Source organism: Coenobita brevimanus, chromosome 59 (assembly GCF_032717465.1).
Source record: "Coenobita brevimanus isolate Jiangsu-jjx chromosome 59, ASM3271746v2, whole genome shotgun sequence".
Classification (NCBI taxonomy): Eukaryota; Metazoa; Arthropoda; class Malacostraca; order Decapoda; family Coenobitidae; genus Coenobita; species Coenobita brevimanus.
Window position 1 is genome coordinate 9471086 of NC_137012.1, and position 11507 is coordinate 9482592.

At 38.4% G+C, this 11507-nt stretch overlaps 1 protein-coding gene across 1 annotated transcript in view; it reads left to right on the top strand.

Moving 5' to 3' along the window:
* Positions 1 to 7906: 7906 nt before the first annotated feature.
* Positions 7907 to 11507, top strand: part of LOC145402899 (roundabout homolog 2-like) — a 57619-nt gene continuing 54018 nt past the window's right edge. The window contains exons 1-2 of the mRNA XM_080274806.1: positions 7907 to 7930; positions 8716 to 8854. Of these exons, the coding sequence (XP_080130932.1) occupies positions 7907 to 7930; positions 8716 to 8854 (163 nt within the window). The remainder of the gene's footprint in view (positions 7931 to 8715; positions 8855 to 11507) is intronic.

Sequence of the window (11507 nt, forward strand, 5' to 3'; positions counted from 1 at the left end):
AGGTAGAAAGAGGCTGATGAGTTCAGGTATGTATGAGAAAAGAAAAAATACCTGACGGTTAAAGCTCATTACGCGAACCCTATGTTAGTGGCCTTGTGGTTATAACGTCTCAGAGTCAGTGATGGCCATGCATAGTTTCGATCCTTAGGAGGTGATTGGAAGTTTTTCGATTATGAAATGTCATCAAGCCAAGTATGCTGGTCGTCTACCCCTACATGTACTGGACGGTGGTTGCCTAGCCCTCGGCCTCTGGACCTCGAAGGGGGTAACATGTGACTGGCTGTTACCGTTAACGTTTACACTGATACAAAAATGTTTCACCTTAACATTCCCGCGAAGGAGGATGGCATCCTTTTCGAAGACTCACCCTATACTGCTGCGCGAGATTCAGCATATCTATGTGTCTATCTGTATGTTTGTGCCTTATCGTCTGATCGGCTGTGACCGATTTGAATGAAACTTCCTGAGTGTTTTCGTTTGGCTGCTCCGGAGATATTTTACCATATACAGTTTTCCAACCATGATTATTTTCAGAAATAGTGAAAGGAGGTCAGATATGGCTGTGATATCTCAGCACGTGTTGTACAATGTACTCTCATCCGTAATGTGATATATGGGGGGCGTGACCCCCAATGATTATTGGTGGGTCAGCCCCCTCCTAAAAATTAAAACGATCAGAAATAGGAGAAATTGAGATGACGGATTTCAAAGAGACTTCTGAGACAAGTTCGTCTCGTTCCTTGATAGTCTCCCTATATAAAATTTTTCACCATTTTTTGGTGGGTCCAGCCCCCTCCAAAACATTTAAAGAATGCAAAATATTGGAAGCAGGACAGATATCGTTTTGAGAGTACATGCTGTATTATGGGATCCCACCAGCTAACAACTACTGGTACTACCACCATTACTACTGTTGCTACTACTACTACTACTACTACTACTACTACTACTACTAGTACTACTACTACTACTACTTCTACTACTACTACTACTACCACCACCACCACCACCACCACCACTACTACTATTACTACTACTGCTACTACTACTACTATTACTATTAATACTACTGCTACTTCTACTACTACTACTACTACTACCACCACTACTACTACTACTACCACGCCTACTACTACTACTACCACGACTACTACTACTACTACTACTGCCACTACTACTACAGTTACTATTACTACTACTACTACTGCTACCACTACTATTACTACTACTACTAGTACACACACTGAGTATATCCTTGGATATCATCCTTTCATAAATTCCACCATTGCCATCATGTAACTTTTACATCGGGAAACTGGCTTATTTTTGAAGTGAGAAATATTATATTGTAGTTCTTTCAACTCGACATGCATATTGCAGGACTGGGTATGCAGTGCTTTCTCTAACTGCACAGGAAGATACTGCACAGGAAGATACTGCACATCTACTATTTTATCGTTATGAATACTGTAACAGAGGAAAGTGTGTAATGGTAGGACAGCAGCAGGATAAGAAAGTCACGCAAAATCATAAGCATATCATTCGCATAAATAAAACACAAAAATTACATCCCACAGGATGGTACATGTTCCAGGGGCCATTTTTACAAAAGATTCTAACCAATGTAAAAGTCTCTAAAACAGTTAACTGTTATCACAGATGGTTTTGCTGTACGTTTTCTGTCACTTTAAACTCAGTGTAATTTGATTGTCAAGTATTTGGTAGCTGTAAGAGTGATAATAAGCATATATACATGAAATCTCAATTACAGCTGCTTAGTATAGTTTATACGTACGGAAGCAGATTAAAATATGCAATTTCCCTTTGAACTCGGTCCGCCAGTCATTTTCTGTCAATTATAGGTATGACCACTGTTAGGAATATTTAATTACGAAGTACTGATTACGGAGAATGGCGGAACCGGCAGGCAATACCTGGGATCGTGTTTATAAAGTCTCCAAAGCTTAAGATGTGTATCAGATTGCCTGTATATACTGGACGTTGGTGGTCACTCATCCAGCTACCATGCGCGTAACAACCAATCCAGAGTGAGTATTACAGTGAAAACACAACCAAGCAAAATGACTATCATAATTAACTAGCAGGGAGACCTGCTTATTGTAGAACATGGTTAAGATTCTTTACAAGTACGATGCCTGAAGTACTTACAGGTGTGCGTGTTGGGAGGGGAGGTTCACTTCCCAACACCGACCAAATGGTGGTGAGGGCAACTGTGTTACCGCCTCTACCCGAGCTACACCAGCTGATGCCTCCAGTTTTTATCATCCTGGACCTGTGCTGGCATTAATCTGGAGGCTCCCTATCATCTTTTTCCTACCAAGTTCTTTTTGCATTGAGTACATTAATATTATTCTGTATCTTTCCTATTTGTTAAATCTGCAAACATTATCGATATTATAACGATAAAACCAAAACAAAATAATACTGAGGTGTAATCTAATTAAAACGCTAAGAAACTGTGACGGCATGCCTCCTAAGCTCATGGGAATTGGGAAACTGGAGTCCTTTGGCTGTATAGGGAGGGTCGTGTGCATGAAATGTGACCTAAGTTGCTCTTCACATTAATAAACTATACAATTAAACATTACCAAAACTGAGGTCAGACTTTTGTTAGACTGGCAATAAGTTAGAAAAGGAGCTTATTCGCGTAGCCAAATTTCTTACCCCTGTACGATCAAAAAAAAAAAAAAAAAGTAGAAGACTTATTTACATGGCATTATAATACGTATAATCAGAAAATAAAGAACCATGGACTTTATATGAATAGTTCACATTCTAATGTCACATGCAGGTACTAAATATTCCATGTATGCATAATCATTTTTTAAAATTACAAAGCAACTTTTATACATATATAAGGCACCATCACCCCAAAAAAGTAAAATATATATATATATATATATATATATATATATATATATTAATATATATATATATATATATATATATATATATATATATATATATATATATATATATAATTTCTTCCTTACTTTGGCAAAGACATAATTATGTACATTAAATTTTTCCCTAGCCACTGCAAGTGCATACTCATTATATAAATACTTAAAAGACTTACTTATGGCATTTTAATAGCAATATCTAGCAAAAAAAAAAAAAAAATGGACTGACTTTAAGTAGTTAAGTAGTTCACATGCTAGTATAACATTCAAAGAAGGGCGGACCTTATGTAGCTAAGTACCGTAGTTCACGTGCTTGTATAACATGCAGGTACTAAATATGCCTTTCATAATCATATTGAACTATAATGTAACCATTCCCTTTTAAAAAGTAAGGCAAACTCACCTCAGTTAAAAAATATATATATATATTCTCTCGTCCATTCTATGGTAATGACATCTGTATATTCAAAAGATTTTTTTCATAACTAATTTCTCACCTCTTCACCACTGAGGAGGGTGGCACTGTTCAATGAAACTGTCTTGATAATATATTTCTCCTCTACCAGTGTGGGTTTTGTGAACAAAATTCTCTGAGTTCATTGACAGAAGTAACGAATCTCTTTGTAAAGGAAATAATATAATCTTTCATCATACCTGTCTAAGTAAGACATCTATATTTTTTACATACACCCCAATGGATAACTGCAACCTGTGCCAGAATCAAGCGTTTCCTTTTGACATTTGCAAAACTTACAGCATGGTTTCTCTTTCCATCTACAGGTGCACCTAATATTTACATATTTTAAACAATTGCAACACAGCATACTCTTTCAATATATGTCTGAGCCCTACTACAGGCATTAAGAGTTCATCAACCACCTCAAATCCAAAATGAGTGGGATCTAATGGCTGTGGTTGACTAAACAGAAGAGACACATCATCTGATAAGTTGCATAATATGCTCTCAAAATATGATGTGTTATGGCATTGCTAGTTGGAAGTAGCTCCGCTATTATTCAGCCCTTTACTATGATGGTACATATGATTTCTTAGTTGATTCATGGTTTTGCATTTGGTTCCATTTTTCAGCACCTGTGTGATGTATTCCTCACTCATTTCAAATATCTTTTCAAGATTGGAATCGACAGTGCTTAGTCCAAAACCCTTCAAGAAGTAGTCCGGGTGTGCCCTCAATGCTGAACATTTAGTTCCCACTTTATTTGTGTAATCACAATCTGTTAAAGTGCAAACAGTAGGCAATACTTTTCAGAAGTCTAGTCCTACAACAGAAGCCAAAACGTGTATAGGTATATAGCTTACTGAATCACCATGACCCCTCTTTACCCAAAGCTCTGAAAGCCCATATTTAAGCTCATCCCAGTGGTACATTAGCATTACAAAATCATCAGTGTCAGGGGACAAAACTATGATTTTGGAAGTTCCTCTCTGAACAGCATACATCACATGAGGAATTATATGCTGATTAGCTTCTTCAGTGTCAACATTTAGCTCAGGGATAATTGTTCAAGAGTCTTCAAACACATCTTGGCAAAGCATTGCCCTCTCACCTGATCTGTGACTTATTACCAAGCATACAAATGGAAATTTTTCATTAGCTGTAGTTGCAGCTTGGTCATGAAGTAAGCACTGAAGATTTTGTTTTTAATGAAGCCCCAGAATTGTTGGTTTCTAATGGTAATGGCGTCTCTTCTCAGTTCAGTGGGAGAAGTGATCTGACGTCTTCTTTCAGAATCTTTGATTGACTTATAAGTGTATGAGTCAGAGACTATAAATAAATTTTGTTGGCATACTTGGCTGACATTTTGACATAGTTCAGTGCAGTGTCAGTCTCCAAAAATGCTGAGCTGTTTTGTTTTCATCTTCCGTACAGCAGCCATCATGTCCAATATATATATATATTGTATGTAAGCAATCCTTTGTTTGTGGGTTTTGGATATTCTTCTCAGGAAGCTTTTCTTTTAGTTCACTGACAAGAGACCTTTTTGCAGATTTCTTCATCATACCCACACTATCAAAAAGATATGAGGATGATAAAGTCATACTGCAAAAACTCCTCCACTGGGATCCCCCTAGCTCGAGCAACGTCAATGACACATTGCTGACAGCACTTATCTTTTGTTTTAGACAACTTTCCGGAACCTTTTCCACATTTCATTGGCTTGTGTATACTCTGGAATGTTCTCAGATTAGTTCTGTGGATAGGTTCACTGATTTTGATCGATTTCTCAACAAGAGGCTCTTTTCAAAGCTTCACATATGCTGCACGCCCAATGTCAATCACTCCTAAGAGCTGATTACAAATATCTTCTGGCATGACTGCATTGGTGATAATATTATGAAGCCCTGGCTCTACAGCTGATGCAACAGGATTCTCATGTGTTCCAATGAATGTCAGAATAGCCTGGACATTTCTCTCTTCCACTGCTGTCTCTGAATGACTTAATATATGGTTAACAATGTTTTCATAGCTATTTGTTTTAAAACCACTTAGTTCTCTTTGTACGTTGCAAATTGCCAGCATTTCATGGTAGATCAGTTCCCATTTGGGAACGAATTTTTTGTTTGTTTTTTACGAGAGCAACTAATTATTACAGAGCTACTTTTTTAGGATTTGTTGATTTTTTGTTCCAAAGCCATGTCTGCTCCAACAGCTTTAAAATGTCCATTTGTACGTTTGACTGCAAACTTTCCTTACTCAAAGGCCGTATGCATCTATGGAGCAAATTGACTTGGCTTCCGCATGTCCTCCAGATAAAGTGAACACCAGCGTTGGTAGTTTGCTGAATCAAAGGCAGCAAATACAGGTAACAGTTCTTGAACCTTTTGTAAGTGTAAGAACCAATTTCCTTCACGATCACTCCGAAGTAAATTTTCTGCAAGAGTTACAAGATATATGAAAATATATCAGTATTTGAAGGTTTCATTTTGGGTTGTTGCCTTTGTGACTATAGGCTAATGGGTTATCAGAATGTTTAATGTTTTTAAAGGCTTAATTTTTCATCAGTTTTGAGATCGTACAAACACATTTAATATTATTATTGCTGATTTGCTCACTATGACTTGTTCACTGTATTTCCTACTCTAGTATTACCTATTACTCCTGTATGTAATACATCATACAAATGCCTCTGTATTTCATAACATAGAGTGTAACCTTTTTTTTTTTCCCAAAAGATATGTGGCTACACCAAAAAAAAAAAAAAAGTGTGACCGCACCCATGAATGTCCAAGTACAAACTGTGTGGCTGAAGAAGGTATGTGGCAATGTCAGGACTCCATATTATAATAATACAACTCTTAGACAGATAGATAGATTGATAGATAGAAGCACCAGCCAGGGTGTGAGAATAGAAAATGTGTCAGCGAGAATCGACCAAAGGAAATGAGTTCAGCAAGACTTAATCAACAGTATGCCAGTGGGCACCGGAAGCACTACATACACACAGATATACAGGGGGCTAGAATCAACTATATATATGACTCTTTGGTCTTGTAATATGTAAATCTTGAGATTTGGTTATTGTGCTAGTCGAAGGCAGAAGTTAAAGATGAATACAAGGAGTTGATCTTGATTTATTATCTTCAAGGAAAGTCTAAGTTGAGCAGTGTACTGTATGTATTACACAGGAACGTAATTTACTAAGTCTCGTCAGATCCCTCGTCTATTTCCTCTCTCCATGACCTTTCGCTTCTATGGCTAGCCCCTTTCTGATGGCTAATCCCTGCATTCTTGCTTAGCAAGGGTCGTGTCACGTGGACTACACTGTTGTTGGAAGATTCTAGAACCCTGTATGTGTGTATGTAGTGCTTCTGGTGCTCACTGGCATACTGTTAAGTCTTGCTGAACTCATTTCCTTTGGTCGATTCTCACTGACACTTCCTATTCTCATACCCTGGCTGGTGCTTCTGTCTTTCTATCTATGAGGTGTATTATTATAATATTGAGTTCGGACAGCAAGACCTACCACCTTCTTTTGTTGTATTAGCACTCTTTACCTTTTACAACAATAAACATTTTCATGCATTCCATGCATTTATGTATTTTCTATTATTATTATTTTTTTACATTTTATTATAGTTTCCGGTCTATATTACGTCTTTATTTTCTGTCACAAATAATGACCCATTTTCGTGCCCTTTATATATAACTATTTTATCTATAAATACCAACCTTATTATGCTATTTAATAGTTGATTGGCATGATTCAGGGTGGCTACCCTAACTTTTATGCTACTTAAATGGTCTAGTTTGTGAATTTTAACAGAAAATTCGGGCACATTTCATTGCCCACAAAAACCCTCTCAGCCAATGGACTATCTCGCATTAAGAACGCACTACCCAAAGAGCTACTTTTCCAGTGACTATTATCATTTTTCATTTTATTTTACTTATAGTATGTTACTGAAGCACTCTATGTTGATGCAATACGTACATATACGGAAGAAAAAAAATTAGTGCAGTATGTATGACAAACCCAAAAATTGGATAAAAGTTTTCTGTGCAACTTGGTTGATCGGATTCCATGGCTATACAGAGGGAGGGCACAGTCTAAGTAATATACAGTCGTCTCACGCGTAGGTGGATTATGTCATGAGGATGACGTCAAATGGCCTTCCATAGAAAACGAAAAGTAAAGGGATAACTCAAGTGTGATAAGTATACATCGTTCACTCAGCTCCACTGGCTAGAGCCAAGAAACGTTTGAATTAGGGCTGCTCATTGGTTTATGCAACACTGAGGAGTGTGGTAAATCTACAGCTCTTCTTATTTCAATGCATATATTTGAAATCCGCTTGCAATATAAGCAGCCAGTTTAAATATGGAATAATTTCCAAAACTAAAGAGGTCAAAGTTAGCTTTAAAAGTTTACCATTATCAAAGAAAATTAAATTTGATTATAAAGTTTAATAAAACGATGAGTGACATTTGAAGTAAATGCAGACACGTATTATATCACAACATGCGGACGTACGTGTACACAGTGGTTGGACAATAATCTTCAAACGTCACTCATCGTCGTATAAAACTTCATAATCTTTAATTTTCTTTGATAAAGGTAACCTTTTGAATCTAATATTGACCTCTTTAGCTTCAGAAATTATTCCACATTTAAACTGGCATGCTTTCAAATGCTGAACGTCTGAAATTCCCGCACGAGTGACAAGAGACTGAGAGGAGACACATCCCCACTGCTGCCCCAAGCCAACTGACGGGCCGGCTGCGGGACCCCGTGACGTCATCCACGGACTGCTCCAAAATTTGAACCAAGCGTGAGACGACTGTATATTACTTAGACTGTGAGGGAGGGGGTCATTATACTGTAAAACGTATCCCAGTTCTCATGCGTTGTGGGGACGGTGCAGGCAGGGTTATCAGTGTCGATCTATATTCTATTTATTGCGCATCAATTGACTGCACAGTAGTAGTAGTCATTTTACTAAACAGTCAAAGCACTAGCATCGGTGCCCTTCGCACTCTGCAAAACACAAGCCCGATGGGCGCAATATACACCATTCTGTACACTGACTTTCACTAAGCAGACATAATATCTTTCTACGTTTTCAACCCAGAAGTCAAGCAACACCATGGGCACCAGATGACCACACACATTCACAGGCCACCTCATAGGCACCAAGTCCCACCACCTGTTCTGTGACCCATGCTGAGACCAAGACTGGTGTGATGGTGTTAACGAGGATGTGTTTGGGACATACAGGTGGGTCAACGACTCTTTCAGTTAACTTTGTTCACTTTTGTTCTCTGCACCAGACTGGGGTTGCTCTAGCGTCCCTCCTGGCAACAGTCCACTCCCGCAGATTACCTCCACCACCTCCAGTAAAGGCATCAGGAATCACTGACTGCAACTGTGCGTCAATTCGGACTACCATCAGAACACCACGACCATACTGTACGTGATAATACAGCCAACGTAAAAGACGATAAAAGTAAGGACTATAAAATAAAAATGCACTTCGTTGCATTGCTTGAGAGAGAGAGAGAGAGAGAGAGAGAGAGAGAGAGAGAGAGAGAGAGAGAGAGAGGATCTGTTGTTAGTTTAGTGATAAAATATTTCTTGAGAAAATGGTTACTCAGCTTCTGTCAGGGACAAGCCAAATGGTTTCCTGTACACCAGAAAACCATTTACTACACTGGGTGGTAACCATATAACCAAATTTTGGCGCCTGGTGGTTTAGTGGGTAATTATTGTGCTCCAATCGGATTGAGCCGTTGAAGGTTTATATCCAAGGGGTGATTGGGGTTTATTGCTCACATAATGCCACTCAGGGATGAGTGAGGTTGGTCACTCTCATCTTAAATGTCAGGACCAACTGCCTAACTCCGGGCTCCTACGCTCCTCATAGGGCAATGTAGGATTGGATGATGGATGGATGGAATATTTCTTGAGAAAATGGTCACTCAACTTCTGTCAAGAGTTCAATGTACAGCACAATATTCTGAATAGCTTTACAGGTAGTACATCATGCATATATATATATATATATATATATATATATATATATATATATATATATATATATATATATATATATATATATATATATATATATATTTATATATATATATATATATTGGATTCTTGACATGGAATGGGGAGAATGTTTCCTGAAGCTGAACAACATTCTTAGCCAGCGGCGTCATACACCATGTTATTGTAATCAGATCTGTTTTATTCAGAACCAGTGTGGTGGTATGAACTATGAATGATACGAACGAGAATGCTTTTTCATCATGTTAGTGGGTCTTGTGGGAGATAACTAGAGACTTTTCCGACAAAATTTGAAGTCCCATATTGTTCCTTAACTCAAGTTGGTATCAATATAATGTCATTCTGAGATGGAGTCCACGTCTCTAATGTTTTAACACCCCCTGACTGAGAATGGTACACTGATACAGTTGACACTTTAAGAATAGCAGTGCAGACACATATGGATGACTCTTTTATCTCGACGACTGAGACGAGGCTATGTATTCTAGAGTTATTCCCGACCATGACTGACAAATTTCCTCATTACATTGTAATTATGCCGATGACAGTAATTTCGAGTGATCACAGGGAAAGGGGAGGAAAATACGAGGAGGGGTGAGGCAAAGAAGGGAAAGAGAAGGTGAACGGAAGAGGCTGAGTAGAAATGGTGGGTGATGAAAATTGATGTGAAACAGCAGGATGGAGTAACGAGTAAGGACTGAAATGAAAAAGATGTATAGGAGGAAGGAAAACGAAAACTGAGAATAACTCCTTCATTACGATGGCGTATTGCTTTAGCATTGTTACCTCCAAACTAGTGTATTCAGTTTAACATGGATCCATTGCATGATGGGATTAATCAGCTTTGCCACGATATTATGTCTTAGGCCCCGCTTCTTTCCTGCACTTCTTATTGCTTTTCTTTCCTTTACAGATGGCTTTACAGCGAGTGACAAGCCAAATGGTTTCCTGTAAGCCAAGAAACCATTTACAACGCTGGGTGGTAACCATATAACCAAACCATACGTGCTCCCTACGTGTCAGTAAGTGGGTTGGTGGAGTGTTACTGCCCCTCCCCGTAAAACAAATAACTCAAAGTCAAATGGCCACCCCTTACGGGATTATGGCGTCTGGCAATAGATAGATAGATAGATTGTTCTTCTGTGTTCTTACTCTCTTATTGTAAAAATTATGGAAAAAAAGACTGTATGGAATTGCAGAAAATCTGGAATAATAACTGACATCTCTAAGACAAACAAGTGACTACATTCTGGGCAACTAAGGTCGAAGATCAGTCATAAAAGAAACATAAGGAAATCACTAAATAATGCATACCTCACAAGTGAAAAATTAAACAAAAACTAAGGCCATGATTTTCCCGAATGAAATACCTTCCTTTTTTTTTATAATATAGTTTTGACGTATTTGCTTCAGCTTTTATCAAAAAGATACTGCCTTAGGGAGGGAATGCGTTCTAGTGCACTTGTGAGGTATCGGACTTGTATCTGACTTTTCCTGCTGGCCAGCTGCATGCTGCCCTTATTGTTAGTTGAGTTTTCTTTCTTCAAGTCTTGTTTAATTGTGGTGGGCATTTCTAACTTTAGAATTAGCCGATTCCGACCAAACATGGACACCATCATCAGCCTATGGCCTAGTTGTGTCTGGAGGGTTTCGGTTGCCAGGCAACTATACTCATAGCCTAGCAGCGGTTGAAAAAAGGCCTGTTTTCTTGTTTGATTGTGGCAAACACTTCTACCGTTTGGAATCAATCGATTCCAACCAAACCTGGAGACAATGACCAGCCTTTGACCTGGTTGTATCCTCATGGTTTTGATTGCTAGGTAACTACTCGTTGCCTAGCAAAGGCTGAAAAACCGCCTTTTTCGTACTTTTCACGTTTTGAGCTGCAGAAGTATTACTAATGGGCATAGAAAGCTCTGACTTCTTCAGGCGTAGTCTTTACATCATTCCCTATTGGAAGTGTTCCATCCATTTTTCCCCTCTCTCCTCTAGTTTTCGAGTGGCAACCCTGCGAAGATTGGCCTCAGCATCCTTAGCAGTCTTGTTTAATTGT